Genomic DNA, 19,736 nt, shown 5'->3' with positions numbered 1-19,736 from the left:
CTCTAGAACTGTGGGAAAATAAATGTCTCTTGTTTAAGCCCCCCAGTCTGTAGGACTTCGTTATGGCAGCCTGAGCAACAAAGAGTCATTTCCATCGAGGGGACAGTGTGGAACATGGGCTCCCAAGCTCTCCCACCCGAGAGATGAGCCTGGGGTGGTTATCTATCAGCTTGTGTGTGGTCCTTAACTAGGGGCTATTTACAAGTCAAGTACTTGCCATTTGAAAATTGGGCCTAGAAGCACTGGGTCGTAAGAGGGAGGGAACTGTGTGGTGTGTGCCCCACAGGCCTTTGACACCAATATTGGACTCTCTTAGCTACCCTCCTAGAGGCTAAGGGACCATGGCCTTTAACCTCTACCCCAAAGGAATGTGCGTGTGTGGGTCTGTGTGTGTGTTGTGTGTGCACTAACAGGAAGGTTTAATCTAGATAGAATACATTACTTTTATGTTGGATAATCCTGCATAATGATGTATGACCCTCTAATGAATATAATTTGCAAAGGTTACCTCTGGTTAGTTTTTATGCCAAAGCCAGTGGGGTGAACGGAATATGTACCACGGCTCACCGTGGTCTTGGACCCCTGTAGCTTTGGTGACCTCCCTGATGGGGGCCTGGAGGAGCTCAGTGCCTCTTGCTAATTTTATATTCATATTCTGGGCGCAGCTAGAGTGAGGGTGCTTTGAGTCAGGCTTCTTGGTTTCAAGCAACTGAAACCAATGATCGCCAACTTCAATAGGAAAGAGATTTCTGGAAGACATGAGATAGTCCAGACTTGTGGGAGGGTAGCAAGACTCATAACTAAAAACACTCTTGGGGGTGGGGAAGGACTAACTTGCTAGCATCCCCCACCCATCACTGCTGTAGGACACTTTCTCTGCTGGACTCATGATGTTGCCATGAATGGTGTCATTGTCCCTGTCTCTTTATTATATTTTCTTGAGATTCAAAGTCTTGGGGCCCCCTGGCTGCTCGGGTTGGGGGAGGTATCAGGGAGAGGAGCTCAGTTCTGAGTTTCTCTAAATGGGGGGGGGCAGACCATTTGTTTCCCCAGTATTACCCAAACTGGGGGATGCCTCCCAAATGGGCGAGACACTTGTCCTTGCCACATGACACATGGTTAGGTGAAAATTCCAGAAAGGGGCAGGGGTAGGATTTACTCTTGTCAGTCCTGGCTTGTTTGCTCAGTGTTGGGTGGGCTGATGGAGACAGTGGGTAGACTGGGTGTCAGGCTGGATGTGGGGTGGGTGCCCTTGACGGGATTCCTGTGGGCACAAAGAGGAACCAATGGGGACAGAGGCAGGAATACTAAAGGATGCTGGGTGTTCTGCTTAGCTCTTACCACATAATGAAGAACTGCAGAACAGTGGTTTAAAACCGTAACCATCATGTGCGCTGCTCACAAATCTGGGGTGTGACTGGGCTCAGCCAAGCAGTTCTTGATTATAGATGTCTTAGGTTGCAGTGACACGGTTGCTGGGCCCGGAGTCATCACAGACTTCTTCACTCACACGTCTGATCCTTGGGCTGGGAAGACTCCCACAGCTAGGGGTGGACCAGCTAGGGTTCTCTGGGTCTCCCTTACTATGTCTAGGTGGCCTCTCCCCATGGCCTTTCCAACATGGTAGACCAGGGCAGCAGGATCCCTTCTGCCTCAGCTCAGGTCTTCCAAGAAAGAGAACCAGACAGAAACTGTATTACTTTTTGTGACCTAGTCTTGGAAATCATGAAGTATCACTTCTGCTGTATTCTGTTCATTCCATGAGAGTCTGGAAGTCCAGCTCATCTTCCGAGGAAGGGGCTAGAGTGTCCCACATTTTGATGGGAAGACTGTCAAAGAATTGGGGGACATATTTTGAAACCACCACAGTGAGCTAAGAGATGGCAAGCAGGCACTTGGCTTGACTGTTGGTCTGGACCAACACATCTTTCTCTCTCAATTTTCTAATTTGGCTGCTGGCTCCAATTCCCGGCAGCCTATTCGCAGCTAACATGCTCGCACCTCGTGGGCCGGACCTACCACTCCAGTCAATCCTGCTTCATCATTATGCCAAGAGAGCTCATTCCAACTGAAATTTGACTATTGGTTTTTAATTTTGGTGCCATTTTTCATGCTGATGGCTCTTCTGGCTGACAGTGAATTACCCTGGGTGCAAATTAAATACAATAGAATTGCTAATCAGGCCATTAGAATACGCTGACAGGAGGAAATCTACAAGTTGTAGATTTCAGCCCACCCAGACCTGGGTGGGCTCTCCCCTTGCCTTTGGGGCAGAATTCGCTTGACTTCAAATGGAACAGTACCAGACCCATTGGAATGCTGGAAATGGACACCTGCAGTCTGCCGGAGGGACTGAGCAAGGCCTGAGATCCTACCCTGGTTCAGCTGGTTCTTCCGCAGGCAGAATCTGGCCCCCAGAGTACTTGTGTCCCCAAAGATTGCTGTCTAACGTTCCATACACTCTTCTCAGGCAAGGAAGTGTCGCGATTCTGTTCTCAACCTCCAGGCCCACAAGGAAGGCACCAAGTATCTGGCATAATGAACAATGTTTTCAGATTTCTAAATTTAGAGGGAAGGTGAGAACACAACGGGCGGTTTCCCTCTTGTGTCTAATTCCAAGCAAAGATAGAAAGAATTATCTGTTCTAGACTTGGGGTTGCACGTTCAGTCACAGTTTCTTTGTACTTTTTATTTATTTATTTATTTATTTATTTATTTTTTGGCAAGCCCTAGAAAAATGACTGAGAGGAAATAGATTCAGAAGCCACTGCCTACGGGTTCCAATAGCGATGCCCAGGGGCAGTTTCTGTAAATCAGGAGGTAGAATGTGGTCTTCCAGGGCAAGATGCAAGGCCAGACTGGGGGCAGGGATTTTGCCTGGGGAGGGAAGGAGGACTGGGGTTGATTTACAAGTGAGAGACGGAGCCCACTGAATCAATACCACCTCACTTTTCCTGCACGCTGCCAGCCCTATCTAGCCACTGGAAATGCTGGCAACATTTCACCTTCATAACAGTCTCCTGCGGAGTGGATTATCATCACCACCCCCACTGAATGGATAGTTCGGGTAGGTGAGGTTAGGTTACTTTCTTGAGGTTAGGTTACTTTCCCAGGGTCACCTAACAAGTTAGTGGCAAGGCCAGTGATATTGGATTGGGTTCAGCTGCGGAGGGGTGGGGTGGGGATATTGACTTAGACAAGATATTCTTTCTTCTTTTTTTAACAGTTCAGTACCAAGCTGTACCAAATGCCATATTGCTTCAGACTTTTATTTTTCATTTTGTTTTATTTATTTTTTTAAGCAAGATCTCCACCCAGTGTGGTGCTCGAACTCATAACCCTGAGATCAAGCGTCACGTCTTCTACCGACTGAGCCAGCCAGGCGCCCCAAGATAAATATTCTTTCTTACACGAAGTTTGGAGGTAAGCAGTCTAACTCTGGCATGGTGGCTTCATAGTTGACGTAGATTTCCACTATCTTGTTACTGTGCTTTCTCTGACATACGGTTTCTGCCTTGGGTTGCCAGATAAGATACAGGATACCCAGTTAAACTGTAATTTCAGGGGTGCCTGGGTGGCTCAGTCGCTAAGCGTCTGCCCAGGGTCCTGGGATCGAGCCCCGCATTGGGCTCCTTGCTCAGTGGGAAGCCTGTCTCTCCCCCTCCCACTCCCCCTGCTTGTGTTTCTTCTCTCTCTGTGAATCTCTCTGTTAAATAAATAAACAAAAATCTTAAAAAAAAAACAAACTATAATTTCAAACGATGAATTTTTTTTATAAGTCTGTGCTATACCATATTAAATCATTAAATGAAACACTAAAATTAAGGTCTTGACATTCTTTTAACAATAAATATTAATTTAAAATAAAATATTTTAGGGACGCCGGGGGGGCTCAGTCAGTTAAGCGGCTGCCTTCGGCTCAGGTTGTGATCCCAGAGTCCTGGCCTGCTTCTCCCTCTGCCTGCTGTTTCCCCTGCTTGTGTTCTCTCTGACAAATAAAATCTTTTCTTTTCTTTCTTTTTTTTTTTTTTTAAAGATTTTATTTATTTATTTGACAGAGAGAGAGTAAAAACAGGGGGAGGGAAAAGCAGCTCCTGCTGAGTAGAGAGCCCGATGTGGGACTTGATCCTAGGACCCTGGGATCACCACCTGAGCTGAAGGCAGCCACTTAACTGACTGAGCCACCTAGGCACGCAAAATAAATAAAATCACTAAAAATAAAAATAAAAAATAAAATAAAATATTTTAATTTGCTCAATCTGGCAACTCTGTCTCCACGTCATGGCTCAAAATGGCTGCTTGCGCACCAGCCTTCAGGACTATGCTTCAGGCAACAGAAGGAAGGAGGGTTGGGGTATCTGGCTGCTCCTCACTTGGTAGAGCTATGCGACTCCATCTCAGGATTACGAGTTCCAGGCCCACATTGGGAGTAGAGCCTACTTACCAAAAAAAAAAAAAAAAAAAAAAAAACAAACACCACAAAGAAGAACAAGGTCAAAGAAGTCAAAGAAGGGCTTCCCTGCATTTAAAGATACTTCATGGAAGTCGCACCCCAAACTACTGCTCACCTCACACTGGACACACATGGCTTTTAGGGAGGCTGGGCAATCTGGCTTTTATGCCCAGCCACAGCGTAGCTGACAATCAGAACTTTTGTATTAAAAAGAATGGATATTAGGGGTCAGTTCAGCATCTGCCGCAGCTGGGATTTGAACTCTAGGAGTGTTGGGGCTTAATCACCCAGCTGTCTTGACTTCTCCATTTCATGAAAGAAAGAATGGGGCAGACACCGTGGGTTTTCCCCACAGCTCTCTCTCTCTCTCTCTCTTTTTTTTTAAGATTTATTTATTTATTTGACAGATAGAGATCACAAGTAGGCAGAGTGGCAGGCAGAGAGAGAGAGAAGGAAGCAGGCTCCCTGCCAAGCAGAGAGCCCTGATGCGGGGCTTGATCCCAGGACCCTGGGATCATGACCTGAGCCAAAGGCAGAGGCTTAACCCACTGAGCCACCCAGGCACCCCTCCCCACAGCTCTTTTTGGATCCTTTTCATAGTTTCTAGGTGCCTCTTCTCTAACTTCGTTGCCTTTGCTGCTAACTTAACAAACAGGTGGCCCTGTGAGAGCCTCTTCAGAGGCTGGTCCTGGGACTGCAGGAGGTGCTCTGCCCACACCTGGGAATTTGGAGTGTGCAACATCAGCTCCCCTGCCTGGAGGCAGGAGGAACACCAAAGCGTAATTTACATACCAGTGCCTCCCCCCAGCCCCTCCTCCTCCCCCCCATGGGCAGAGTTAGACCAGGCTGGGTGGTCACCTTGCTCTCCTGCTTTCCCCCACTGCCTTCACTGGTCCCTCCTGGAAGGTGCTGCTTTCATAAGTCACTGGCCCATAAATCCTTGTAGTGGTGTCTTAGTGGCCTCAGAGAAGGGTTTACCCAGGAAAGTATAAATAGGAAGTGGGACAGCACTTTTGAAGACAAAGCACTTCTCTTGTCACACACCTCTCCTGGAGGAGGAGGCTGAAGTGACTTGCAAAGCCCTTGAGTTTGAATTAGGTCACGCCCAGCCTTACTGGCAAATCCCTAGCTGTGACAAGTTGCACGTAGTTGGGCGTTTCAGATGTATTCCGATTTTCCTCCGAGCTGTAGGTTTTTAAAGAGAATGTGTATTAGTCAGGGTTTGGCCAGGAAAGCAGATGGCACTCTCCATTTCAGATGGAAACGGATTTCATTCTGGAGATGAGGCGCTTACAAAACAGTTGGCAGAGTTGGAAGAGCAAACCGGATACCAGCTCTTAGATTTCCTCGAACTTCCAGAGCATGAGAAAGTGCGGTGAGCGGGCGCACCTGTCTGCAACACCAAGGTAGGTGATTCTCAGGGAAGTGCCTGGCGGTGGCCCCGAAAATGTCCACTTGCTCTGCCCTTTGTGTCTGCCTGCTGTTTGGGGACAAGCAGTAATGATTACGGCTTTTTGTCTCCCTTTGGCCTTCTGAGTCTTGTGCAAAAACAGGAGATGCTTGTTATCTGTGGGTTCCCTATTTGCAGGTTTGCTGCCTTGCTAAAATTTATGCATAACCCCCAAATCAATACTCAGGGTCTGTTCACGGTGATTCACGGACTTGTACAGATGAGCAAGAAAGTTGAGTCACCCAGTGCCCCTTTTCCAAGGTAGGGGGGCTATAGCAAGGTGAAGCTCTGACATCTTGTTTCTGTTCTCAAACTGTAAACTAGTGTCCTGTTTGTGGTTTAGTTAAAGTTGTGTTTGTCACATTTTTGTGCTTTTTTTGGTGACTTTGCTACTTCAAATGGCCTCCAAATGTAGTGCCAAAGAGGCTGTGATGTGCCTTATGGAGAAGATACGTGTGTTGGATAAGTTTCATTTAGGCCAGATTCATAGGGCTGTTGACCATTAATTCAATGCTAACGAATCAATGATATATATTAAATAAGGTATTTTTCAACAGAAACACACATAAAACAAGGTTATGTATTGATCAGTTCTCAAAAATGTTTTGCTCAAAGACTCTTCCAGAACCTAAACCAGTATTTCCACTGGGAGCAGTGGGTCAGTATCCACTAACTCAGGTATTCACAGTGACTTGATAGAACATTAATACTGTGAGTAATGATAGATTACTGGGTAGAATCTAATTAGCAACCCATTTGGCATGGAATGATGGAAAATGTAGTTCCCTGGCCTCTGGATGGGGCCATACTTGGGAGAGCACAGAAGAGGGAATAGTGTTAAGTTGCTGACTGACAACCTCAAGAATCCAGGACAGCATGTTAAACCATTTAATGCTGTAAAAAAAATTTTTTTTAACAGTTGCCTTAGGGTTTGCAGTAATTAGCATTTACCTTCAAATAATGTACCATTTCACATGGAAAGACTGTATAAGAGCCTACTACCAATGCCTCACCCCATCTTACATTTTACTGTTTTTTTTTTTTAAGATTTTATTTATTTATTTGTAAGAGAGAGAGCACAAGAAGGGTAGCAACAAGCAGAGGGAGAAGCAGGCTCCCTGTTGAGCAAGGAGCCCAAGGTGGGACTCAGTCCCAGGACCCTGGGATCATGACTTGCACCAAGGCAAACACTTAACCCACTGAGCCACCCTGGGTGCCCCGTTTTGTTGTTCCTTTTTAAAAGATTTTATTATTTGGTGGGGGGCAAGCACGAGTGGGTGGAGGGGCAGAGAGAGAGAGAGACAAGTAGGCTTCCCACTGAGTGAGGAGCCCAATGCATGAGATCCCAGGAACCCGATCAGGACCCGAGCCAAAGGCAGATGCTTAACCCACTGAGCCACCCAGGTGTCTCCATTTTATTTTTGTATAAGCTATAAACACATAATGCATTGCTATCAGCATAGCAGCCACACTGACTTGGACATTTATCTTTTTTTTTTTTTTTAAGATTTTATTTATTTGACAGACAGAGATCACAAGTAGGTAGAGAGGCAGGCAGAGAGAGGAGGAAGCAGGCTCCCCGCTAAGCAGAGAGCCTGATGCGGGGCTCAATCCCAGGACCCTGGGATCATGACCTGGGCAGAAGGCAGAGGCTTTAACCCACTGAGCCACCCAGGTGCCCCTAGACATTTATCATTAAGAGCAATCCCCCCAAATTAAATGAATATTTATTTGCCTTCATTTGTTTCATTTCTAGCCTTCTTCCTTTATTTGTGTAGATCCAAGGGTCTGCTACCATATTTCTTTTTTTTTCTCCTTAAAGATTTTATTTATTTGAGAGAGAGCAAGAGCAGAGGAGGGACAGAGAGAGAGAGAGCACAGAGGGAGAGGGAGAAGCAGACTCCTCGTTGAGCAGGGAGCCCAACTCAGGACTCCATTCCAGGACCCTGAGACCATGAACTGAGCCGAAGAAGACAGATGCTTAACCGATTGAGCCACCCAGGTGCCCCCAAATTCTTTTTGTCTATCCCATTTCTTATGGTGCAGCTTTGCTGGCAATGAATTCTCTCATTTTTGTCTTTGAGAGACTACTTCTCTCTCTCTATGTATGTATTTAAATGAAAGTATGTTTGTTGCATTTCTTTTTCTTTCGGCTTTATTGAGGTATACTTGATAAGTAAAATAGTAAGATAAAGTGAACAATATGATTGAATATACATTGTGAACAGATTCTTCCCATTAAGTTTATTAATATTTCCATCACCTCACATATTCACCTTTCTTGCATTTTAAAAAGTCAAAATGCCAAATCAGAATAAGTGATTTTTAAAAATTATTTTCCTAATTCTCTTTATACTTAAAAAAAAAAAAAATAGGGCGCCTGGGTGGCTCAGCGGGTTAAGCCTCTGCCTTCAGTTCAGGTCATGATCTTGGGGTCCTGGGATCTAGCCCCGCATCGGGCTCTCTGCTCATTGGGGAGCCTGCTTCCCCCTCTCTCTCTGCCTGCCTCTCTGCCTACTTGTGATCTCTCTCTCTGTTAAATAAAGAAATAAAAAAATCTAAAAAAAATTATATATGCATATATAGATATAAAGTGATCTCTACACCCAGTGTGGGGCTTTAACTCACCACCCCAAGCTCAAGAATCAGATGCTCTACCTACTGACCCAGCCAGGTGCCCCACTTTTATTTATCTATCTATTTATTTATTTAAATATTTTACTTATTTATTTATTTATTTGAAAGAGAGCACAAGTAAGGGTAATAGCAGGCAGAGGGAGAAGCAGACTTCCCACTGAGCAGGGAGCCCAAAGAGGTGCCCGATCCCAGGGCCCCGGGATCATGACCCGATATTTAACCCACTGAGCCACCTAGGTGCCCTGCCCCACTTTTGAAAAAATATTTAGCTGGGTATAGAATTTTAGGTAAATAAGTTAGGGTTTTTTTTTGTTTCTTTGTTTTTTAAGCAGTTTAAAGATGGCACCTTACTTCTGACTTGGCATGGTTTTTGATGAGAAGTCGACTGTAATTCCTACCTCATCAGAAATCATGCCAAGTCAGAACACAAAGTACCATCTTTAAAGTGCTTAAAAAACAAACAAATAATAAAAACTCTAACTTGTTTACTCAGTATTCTGCCCATTTCTTTTTTTTCCTGTCCATTTCTTGATTGGATTATTTGTTCTTTGGGTGTTGAGTTTGATAAGTTTTTATAGATGTTGGATACTAGCCCTGTATATGATATGTCATTTGAAAATATCTTCTCCTATTTCATTGGTTCTCTTTTGGTTTTGTTGACTGTTTCCTTTGCTGTACAAAAGCTTTTGATCTTGATGAAGTCCCCATTTTTGCCCTTGCTTCCCTTGCTTTTGGCGATGTTTCTGGGAAGAAGTTGCTATGGCTGAGGTCAAAGAGGTTGCTGCCCGTGTTCTCAAGGATTTGGATGGATTCCTGTCTCACATTGGGGTCGTTCATCCATTTTGAGTCTATTTTCGTGTGTCGTGTAAGGGAATGGTCCAGTTTCATTCTTCTGCATGTGGCTGTCCAATTTTCCCAAAACCATTTGCTGAAGAGACTTTTTGCATTGGATATTCTTTCCTGCTTTGTCGAAGATTAGTTGACCATAGAGTTGAGGGTCCATTTCTGGGCAGTCTATTCTGTACCATTGATCTATATGTCTGTTTTTGTGCCAGTACCATACTGTCTTGATAATGACTACAGCTTTGTAATAAAGCTTGAAGTCCAGCACTGTGATGCTGCCAACTTTGGTTTTCTTTTTCAACATTCCTCTGGTTAATCAGGGTCTTTTCTTGTTCCATATAAATTTTAGGATTATTTGTTCCATTTCTTTGAAAAAAATTGATGGTATTTTGATAGGGATTGCATTAAATGTGTAGATTGCTTTATGTAGCATAGACATTTTCACAATATTTGTTCTTCTAATCCATGAGCATGGAATATTTTTTCCATTTCTTTGTGTCTTCCTCCATTTCTTTCATGAGTACTTTATAGTTTTCTGAGTATAGATTCTTTGCCTCTTTGGTTAGGTTTATTTCTAGGTATCTTGTGGTTTTGGGTGCCATTGTAAATGGGATCGACTCCTTAATTTCTCTTTCTTCTGTCTTGCTGTTGGTGTATAGAAATGCAACTAATTTCTGTGCATTGATTTTATATCCTGACACTTTACTGAATTCCTGTATGAGTTCTAGCAGTTTTGGAGTGGAGTCTTTTGGGTTTTTCACATGAAGTATCATCTGTAAAAAGTAAGAGTTTGACTTCTTGTTTGCCTTTTATTTCTTTTAGTTGTCTGATTGCTGAGGCTAGGACTTCCAGTATTGTGTTGAATAGCAGGGGTGATAGTGGACAGCTCTGCCATGTTCCTGACCTTAGGGGGAAATCTCTCAGTTTTTCCCCATTGAGAATGATATTTGCGGTGGGTTTTTCATAGATGGCTTTGATGATATCTATCCCTACACTGTGAAGAGTTTTGATCAAGAAAGGATGCTGTACTTTGTCAGATGCTTTTTTAGCATCTGTTGAGAGTATCATATGGTTCTTGTTCTTTCTTTTATTAATGTATTGTATCATATTGATTTGTGGATGTTGAGCCAACCTTGCAGCCCAGGAATAAATCCCACTTGGTTGTGGTGAATAATCCTTTTAATGTACTGTTGGGGAGCACCTGGGTGGCTCAGTGGGTTAAGCCTCTGCCTTCAGCTCAGGTCATGATCTCTGTTCAGCAGGGAGCCTGCTTCCCCCTCTCTCTCTGCCTGCCTCTCTGCCTACTTGTGATCTCTGTCTGTCAAATAAATAAATAAAATCTTTAACGTACTGTTGTATCCTACTGGCTAGTATTTTGGTGAGAATTTTTGCCACCGTGTTCATCAAGGATATTGGTCTGTAATTCTTCTTTTTTGATGGGGTCTTTGTCTGGTTTGGGGATCAAAGTAATACCGGCCTTATGAAATGAGTTTGGAAGTTTTCCTTCCATTTCTTTTCTTTTCTTTCTTTCTTTCTTTTTTTTTTTTTTTGAATACTTTCAGGAGAATAGGTATTAATTCTTCTTTAACTGTTTGGTAGCATTCCCCTGGGAGGCCATCTGGCCCTGGGCTCTTGTTTGTTGGGAGATTTTTGATTATTGCTTCAATCTCCTTATTGGTTACGGGTCTGTTCAGGTATTCCATTTCTTCCTGGTTCAATTTTGGTAGTTTATAGGTCTCTAGGAATGCATCCATTTCTTCCAGATTGTCAAATTTGCTAGTGTATACTTGCTCATAATATGTTCTTATAATTGTTAGTATTTCTTTGGTGTTGGTGTGATCTCTCCCCTTTCATTCATGATTTTATTAATTCGGGCCCTTTCTCTTTTCTTTTTGATAAGTCTGGCCAGGGGTTTATCAATCTTATTAATTGTTTCAAAGAACCACCTCCTACTTTTGTTGATTTGTTCTACTGTTTTTTGTTGTTGTTGTTGTTCATTTCTATTTCATTGATTTCTGCTCTGATCTTTATTATTTCTCCTCTCCTGCTGGATTTAGGCTTTCTTTACTGTTCTTTCTCCAGCTCCTCTAGGTGTGGGGTTAGGTTGTGTACTTGAGACCTTTCTTGTTTCTTGAGAAAGACTTATATTGTATATACTTTCCTCTCAGGACTGCCTTTGCTGTGTCCCAAAGATTTTGAACAAGTGTGTTTTCATTTTCATTTGTTTCCATCAATTTTTAAAAATTCTTATTTAATTTCCTCATCGCCCCAGTCATTCTTTAGTAGGATGCTCTTTAGCCTCCATGTATTTGAGTTCTTTTTAACTTTCCTCTTGTGGTTGACTTCTAGTTTCAAAGCATTGTGGTCTGAAAATAAGCAGGGAATGATCCCAATCTTTTGGTACTGGTTGAGACCTGATTTGTGACCCAGGATGTGATCTATTCTGCAGAATGTTCCATGTGCACTAGAGAAGAATGTGTATTCTGTGGGATGGAATGTTCTGAATATATCTGTGATGTCCATCTTGTCCAGTGTGTCATTTAAAACCTTTATTTCCTTGTTGATCTTTTGCTTAGATGATCTGTCCATTTCAGTGAGGGGGGTGTTAAAGTCCCCTACTATTATTGTATTATTATTTTTAAAAATATTTATTTATTTATTTATTTATTTGAAAGACGGAGATCCCAGGTAAGCAGAGAGGCAGGCAGAGAGAGAGAGGAGGAAGCAGGCTCCCCACTGAGCAGAGAGCCCGATGCGGGGCCTGATCCCAGGACCCTGGGACCATGACCCGAGCTGAAGGCAGAGGCTCCAACCCACTGAGCCACCCAGGTGCCCCTATTTTTAATATGTTTCTTTGATTTTGTTATTAACTGGTTTATATATTTGGCCTCTCCCATGTTAGAGGAAAAGATATTTAAAATTGTTAGATCTCTTTTTAGACAGACCCTTTAAGTATGATATAATGTCTTTCCTCATCTGAGTTTCTGGTAGACAGCATATCAATGGGTCTTGTTTTTTTATCCATTCTGATACCCTGTGTCTTTTGATTGGGGCACTTAGCTCATTTACATTCAGGGTAACTATTCAAAGATATGAATTTAGTGTCATTGTATTGCCTGTCAGGTGATTGTTACTGTATCTTGTCTCTGTTTCTTTTAGGCTCTCTCTTTGCTTAGAGGACCCCTTCCAATATTTCCTGTAGGGCTGGTTTGGTGTTTGCAAATTCTTTTAGTTTTTGTTTGTCCTGGAAGCTTTTTATCTCTCCTATTTTCAATGACAGCCTAACTGGATATAGTGTTCTTGGCTGCATATTTTTCTTGTTTAGTGCTCTGAATGTATAATGCCAGTCCTTTCTGGCCTGCCAGATCTCTGTGGATAGGTCTAGTGACAATCTGATATTTGTACCATTGTATGTTTCAGACCTCTTGTCCCAAGATGCCTTCAGGATTTTCTTTGTCACTGAGACTTCTAAGTTTTACTATTAGATGACAGTGTGTGGACCTATTTTTATTGATTTTGAGGGGGGTTCTCTGTGCCTCCTGGATGTTGATGCTTGTTGGCTTTGCCAAATTAGGGATATTCTCTGCTATAATTTGCTCCAATATACTTTCTGCCTACCTCTCTCTTTCTTCTTCTTCTGGGATCCCAATTATTCCAGTAGAGTTTCGTCTTAGGGTATCACTTATCTCTTGAATTCTCCCCTCATGGCCCAGTAGTTGTTTATATCTGTCTTTTTCTCAGCTTCTTTATTCTCCATCATTTGATCTTCTGTATCACTAATTCTCTGTTCTGTCTCATTTATCCTAGCAGTAAGAGCCTCCATTTTTTATTGTACCTCATTAATAGCTTTTTAAATTTCAACTTGGTTTTATTTTAGCTCTTTTATTTCTCCAGAAGGGGATTTTATTTCTCCAGAAAGGGATTCTCTACTATCTACCATGCCTTTTTTAACCCCAGCTAGCACCTTGATAATTGTCATTCTGAATTCTAGTTCTGATATCGTATTAATGTCCGTATTCATTAGGTCCCTAGCTTTGGGTACTGCCTCTTGTTCTTTTTTTTGAGGTGAGTTTTTCCACCTTGTCATTTTATCCAAATAAGAATAGATGAATGAAAGAACAAAATACTGCAAGGGTAGCAATGACCCAAGAAAAATATACACTAACCAAATTGGAAGAGACCTGAAACTGGGGGGGAGAAGAAAGGGGGGGAATATATTTATATATATATATAAAACTGGTGAATAGAACAGAGCCACACACTTGATTTTGGGTATATTTTGGTCTGTTAGAAGAAACTGCCTCCCAAAATTTTAAAGAAAGTAAACTTACATATATACGAAAATAAGGGAAAACCCAATGAAGGGATGGAATATGACTGTAAAGATGAAAATTAAAAAACATTCTAAAAGAGGAATTGATAAGATAAGAAGTTGGTTGGAAGAAAGAAAAAGGAATGAATGTGATCAGGCTGGAGACTAGAACAAAGCAATGTGCTAGATTTAGGGTATATTTTGATATGTTAGAAGAAATGTATCCCAAAATTTTAAAGGAAGAAAAACCTATATGTATACATAAAATAAGCTTAAATGCAATGAACGGATAGAATATGACTATAATAATGAATATTTAAAAAGATTTTTAAAAAGGTATTGATAAGGGTTGCCTGGGTGGCTCAGTAGGTTAAGGCTCTGCTTCAGGTCAGGTCATGATCTCAGGGTCCTGGGATTGAGCTCCACATTGGGGTCTCTGATCATCTGGAAGCCTGCTTGCTGTACCCCCCGCCCACCTGCCTCTCTGCCTACTTGTGGTCTCTGTCAAATAAGTAAATAAAACCTTTTTTTAAAAATTCTAAAAAAAAGGAGTTGATAAGATAAAAAGTTAAGAAAAACGTTAATATTGGAATGAGGAAAACTATAAATAATAGAAAAAGAAAAAAATTTTAAAGATTGAACTTTGAAATACTAAAGCATCATGGGGAAAAAAAAAAAGCCATGGATTCCATGTGCTGCATTCCCATAGCTCTGAAGTTTTGCTGTTCTCATTGATCGGTGAACTTGGTCTTGGTTGGATGTTCCTGTTACTCTTCTAGGGGAGGGGTCTGTTGCCATGATTCTCAAATAACTTTGCCTGAGGTGGAATCGCACTGTCCTTTCCAGGAGTCAAGCTAAGCAATGTGCTCTGGTTCGCACTCGTGAGCTTTTGTTCCCTGAACGCTTTCCGTACTGCTTTGGAGGATGGGAGTGCAGATGGTGGCCTCCCGGCCTCCGGCCGGGTGTTGCCGAGGGCTTGGGGCCCCACTCTTCAGTGCATCCTTGGAGAAAAGTGGTCAATCACTCCCGTCTCCCTGGTCTCTGGCCGCACTCCATGTTCACCCGCCTGTGACCAAGCATTTCTATTTCTGACGTTCAACCACGTGTGGAGTCTCCAAACCCAGCAGATTCCTGCAGTGCACTGCCATACTGCTCCTCCTGGAAGAGGAAGGAGGGGGGCTCTCCAGATCTGCCACTTTGGGGGCCCCTCCTCAAAGAGTAGATGACCCAACTGTGCCTTGGATCACGGTTTAAGGTAACCCCAAGCTGAGAGCCCCCTCCTTAGCTCCGTCTCTGTAGCCAGCTTCCCTGAGCCAGTACCCGGGAGTTCTGCTGCACTCAGACACCCCCGGCCTTTCTGTGACTCCGAGTGACCTGAGACCACACTGTCCCCGTGAGGGCTCCACCCCCCTCTTAGCCTCTGGAGCAACATCCCTCAGTGGAGCAGACTTCTAAAAGTTCCAATTTTGTGTTCCGCTGCTCTGCCGCTTGCCGGGAGCCACCCACTCCCCCCCCCCCCCCGCCCCGCCCCACTACAGTCTCTCTTCCCAACACTTCGGATTCACTTCTCCACACGTCCTACCTTCCAGAAAGTGGTCGGTTTTCTGTTCCTAGCATTGCTGCTCTTCTTCTCTTCCATCTCCTGCTAAGTTTGTAAGGTGTTCAGAATGGTTTGATAACTATCTAGCTGAATTCCTGGGACCAGATGATGTTTAGGTCTCCTCCTCCTCTCCCATCTTGCTCCCCTACCTCCTGCTCATCTGATCTTACACATTGTCAACTCTGTCCCCTTTTTCCAGTGTACAGTGGCATCTGCCCCAGGCAAACAAATGCTCACTCTTACCTCACCTTATCTCACCAAGCCACCTGTCTCTCCTTAAGGATCAGGTCATTTGGGTGCCCTGTGACCTCAGCTCTCTGATGAGTTCAAGGAGAGTGCGATTTTCAAATTATCCAGACTTTGTTGTTGTTACAAGGGTGCTCTTTCCAGCATTTCTACATCTAAGTAGGCTACTACATTTTTTTTTTTAAGAGAGAGATTTCTTCAGAAAAGGTGTAAAAATATGTTAAATTTCTGGTTTCTTTCAAATCTCTCAAATGTACATCAATAACCAAACCAAGTCACCAGTATTTATTTGCTGGAATTCAAAAGGAAATTATCAGTGTCATAAATAATTGATCAAACTTAATATAGTACCCCCATTATCAACTGGATCGTGTCCTCCTCAGATTCATATGTTGAAACCCTAGCCCCCACTGTGACTGTATTTGGAGATGGGGCCTTTAAAGAGGTAATTAAGTTTAAATGAGGTGAATGGATGGAGCCTTAATCTAATCTGACTGGTGTTCTTATAAGAAGAGGAGGAGACACAAAGGACATGTAAGCACAGAGGTAAGGATTCTGGTCACCAGTTACAGCATATGGGTTTCCCCCCACACCACCAAGCAGCTCTTAGACACCTGCTTAGTGTCCTACGGTTCAACTCTATTCTGACATTATCTGGAGATAGTACTGGATCCCACAGGTGAAGGGTTCTGTCCCACAGAACTGCCCCCACCCCCCCCCAGCCGCCACTCACAAGCCCAGCTGTCACCTGTGTAGGTGGCCAACTGGCTATAGGTTGGAGGCTCCAGCCTCCTCTTTGGGTTCAGTTAATTTGCCAGAGCCGCTCGCAGACCTCAGATATTTTATTTATTAGATTGCTGGTTCGTTACAATGCATACTAAAGTAAGCAAATCAACAGCCAATGAAGAGATACATAAGGTGAGATCCCAAAGAAAGGAGCTTCTATCCCTGTGGAGTCTGGGGCCTCATACAGTGGCACCTGGTGTATTCTGATTCTCCAGCCTGGAAGCTCTCCAAACCTTGTCCGTTTGGGTTTTTATGGAGGCTTCATTACTTAGGCAAGATTGATTAAATTGGTGGCCATTGACAATTGATTGACCCTCCAGCCCCTCCCCCCCTTAGTGAGGTTGGGCCTGAAGGGGAGCTGAACATTCCAACCTTCCAATCACAGGATTGGGTGCCCTGGCAACCAGCCCCCCATCCTTAAATGGAGTCCCAAAATCACCTTGGTAACCTAAAAAAGGACAGCTTTATGGCTCTCCTGACTTAGAAAACTCTGGTAGTTTTAGGAGCTCTATGCCAGAAATGGGAATGGAGATTTAAAAAAAAAAAAAATTTTATATATATATATATATATATATATATATATATGTAAAATTTTAAGATCTTATTTATGTATCTGAGAGAGAGAGAGAGTGTGAGAGCAAACGCAAGCAGGGTGAAGGGCAGAGGGAGGAGCAGGATCCCCGCTGAGCAGGGAGCCCAGTGTGGGGCTGGACCCCAGGACGTGGGATCATGACCTGAGCCAAAGGCAGACACTTAACCCACTGAGCCACCCAGGCGTCCCCAAATATGTATTTCTTGTTATAAAACACAGCACCACAAGAGGAAAGGCCACATGTGTACACAGGAGAAGGTGGCCCTCTGCAAGTCAAAGAGAGAGGCCTCATGGGAAATCAGCCCTGCCTGAATGTTGATTTTGGACTTTCAGCCTCCAGAACTCTGAGGAAATAAATTTCTGTTGTTAAGCCCTAGGCCCTCCCCTCACCCCTCCCCCACCACTCCCCTCCACCCCTGCCTCCTCCCTCCCCCACCCCCTTCCCCCTGCTGCCCCCTCTCCCTGTCACCCCTCTCACCCCTCCTCCGCCTGCCCCCTCCCACCCTGTGCCCCCTAACCCTATGTCTGTTGCCCCCCTCTCCCTGCCCCCTTTGCCCCTCCCCCTGACAGACCTCTCCCCTACCGCAGCCCATGTCCCCCACCCGCCCCCTTGTCCCCCCATCTGCCTTCCAACCCCTTCTGCCTCCCCTCTTGCAATCTGTGCCCCCTACACTGCTCCTTCCGCTCCCCTCCCCCATGGCCCCGTCCGCCTCCCCCCGCCCCCGCACCGATACTGCCCCTCTCCCCCTTCCCCTGCTCCCCTCTCCCTTGCACCTGGCCATCCCCTTGTTCCCCTCTCACCTCTCCCTCCCCCTGGCCCTCTCACCCCCTCCCTTGTCCTGACTCACACTCCCACCGGCCCCTGCACCCTACCCCCACGTCTGCCGTCCCCCCCCCCCGCTACCTCCTGCTCCCCCCTCCCTCCCTACTACCCTTGCTCCCCCCCCTCCCCATCTGACTCCCACTCGCCTCTGGCTCCCCTGCTTCTCCTGCTGCCCCTACCCCACCTTGCCCCTCCCTCCATGTCTCCTCCTACCTTCTCCCCTCTTCCTCACTGCCCCCTCCTGACTTGTGCCCCCTACCCGTGCCCCCCTCCATGCTATTTTCTTATCGCAGCCCAAGCTGACTAATACACCCCCAGTGGCAGTTTTGGTAGATTATTTTTTTAAGAGAGACAGCACACAATAGGGGAGGAGGGGAAGAGGCAGAGGAGAGGGATAGAAAATCCCAAGCAGTTTCTAAGCTCAGAGTAGAGCCCCACATGGGGGCTGTATCCCGGCACCCTGAGATTATGACCCTGGCTAAAATTAAGAGTCAAGCACTTAACCACTTAACCGAGCCACCCAGACGCGCTCCATCTGCACCCCCCACCCCGTCGTTTTTTGGGTTTTTTTTTAACCGGCAGCTTATATTTACTAGACAATTACGTTCTTTTCTAATAAGATAAAGCCCATTATTTTGTACATTTCAGAAAGTTTGGGGGTGGGGACAGGGGAGAAACCACAATGAAAACCACAGAGATACGGGACAAATAAACCACTGTTTATTTAAAGGTTTTTTTGTTTTTTGGTTTTTGTTTGTTTGTTTGTTTGTTTGTTAAAGGAAAAAACTTTATAATCAACATCCCACTCACAAATAAAAGCGGGAGAGAACAAACTTGACTGGTGTTGGTTTAGCCTTGATGTGTATCTTCTCATTTCATAAGTACCATTTATTGGGTACCACTACCCACCACCAGCAGAATAAGTAAAAATGGACACGAAGAAGTTCAAAGTACTAACAAAAGAAAGCTGAAAAAGATGGCTTCTTGAGGGTGGGCAGTACAACCAATGCCAGGTCAGGTGAGGCCGGTTAGTAGAAGCAGACAGTGTGCAGGAAGGCTCTGCCGCTCTTCTCCTCAAACTCTTGGAGCAGCTCGTCGATGTCGTTATCTATGTCGTCGGTGTGCTGAATGCACTGGCAAAGCTCGCAGATGAGGAAGGCGCCCAGGGTGGCTTCTTCAAGGTTGTCTTGGATATCCACGTTGATCACATGTACCGGCTGGCAGGTTTCTTGCTCTCTTGAAGTCAGATCTTCCACCACCTGATCGTACACTCTCTCTTCACAGGTAAGAATCAGATCGAAAATATCTCTACAGTTCTGGAACCTTTCTGGGCGGGGCTTGATCCTCTTATTTCTATCCAGCATATGTAAAATGCCGTTCTGCGTGTAGAGATCTTTATCCTTGCGAACGAGGTCGTTGTACATCTGGTCGTAGGTCGTTTTGAAATCGTAAACATTTGGCTTGTCGGGTGCTGGTCCCGGGAGCTTCACATGGGTTCCCGTTCCAAAAGAACGGACGATGAATCCCCGTTTGTTGAGGATGTTGTGCGCTTCCATGCTCCGGTTCTGGTTGCTCGAGCACACCACTGCCACTCGCAGCGGCAGCGTCGACATAGCGGCTGCCATACCAACTGCGACACAACAGTCCTAAGCTGTTGGGTCCTAAGCTCCCATCTAACAGCGGTGTTTCTTTGCTAGAAAATGGCGACTATGGCGTCCGGAAGTCGTGACGCCAAGGCTGTGGCGTCCCTGACGTAGCGCATTGAGAGGCGTGTGGTGCGTACATGCGTACAGCGTCCCCTTGGCCTTCCGCACTGCTGGGTGTAGTAGTTTCTAAAAAATAGTTCCCAATGAGTTGTATATCCCAATGTTCACACCTCTTTGCTAACTGTCTTTGCAGATCAGTAGGTAGAATGGTCTACTCTTGAAGTCTCAGTTGGCCTTGACATTTTTGATAAATAGAATGTGACTGAAGTCACATGGATGTGGGGGAGG

General features: G+C 44.7%; 1 protein-coding gene across 1 annotated transcript; it reads right to left on the bottom strand.

Annotated features, from left to right (window-relative positions):
• Positions 1-18,770: 18,770 nt before the first annotated feature.
• LOC122897295 (RNA polymerase II subunit A C-terminal domain phosphatase SSU72-like) lies at positions 18,771-19,355 on the bottom strand. The gene has a single exon (XM_044235483.1). It carries the CDS (start codon positions 19,353-19,355, stop codon positions 18,771-18,773), a length of 585 nt encoding a protein of 194 aa, XP_044091418.1.
• Between the last annotated feature and the right edge of the window lie 381 nt (positions 19,356-19,736).

The sequence above is a fragment of the Neovison vison genome, chromosome X (assembly GCF_020171115.1).
Source record: "Neovison vison isolate M4711 chromosome X, ASM_NN_V1, whole genome shotgun sequence".
NCBI classification, from domain to species: Eukaryota; Metazoa; Chordata; class Mammalia; order Carnivora; family Mustelidae; genus Neogale; species Neogale vison.
Note: the sequence above shows the minus strand (reverse complement) of the source record. Positions and strands in the feature narration are given on the sequence as shown.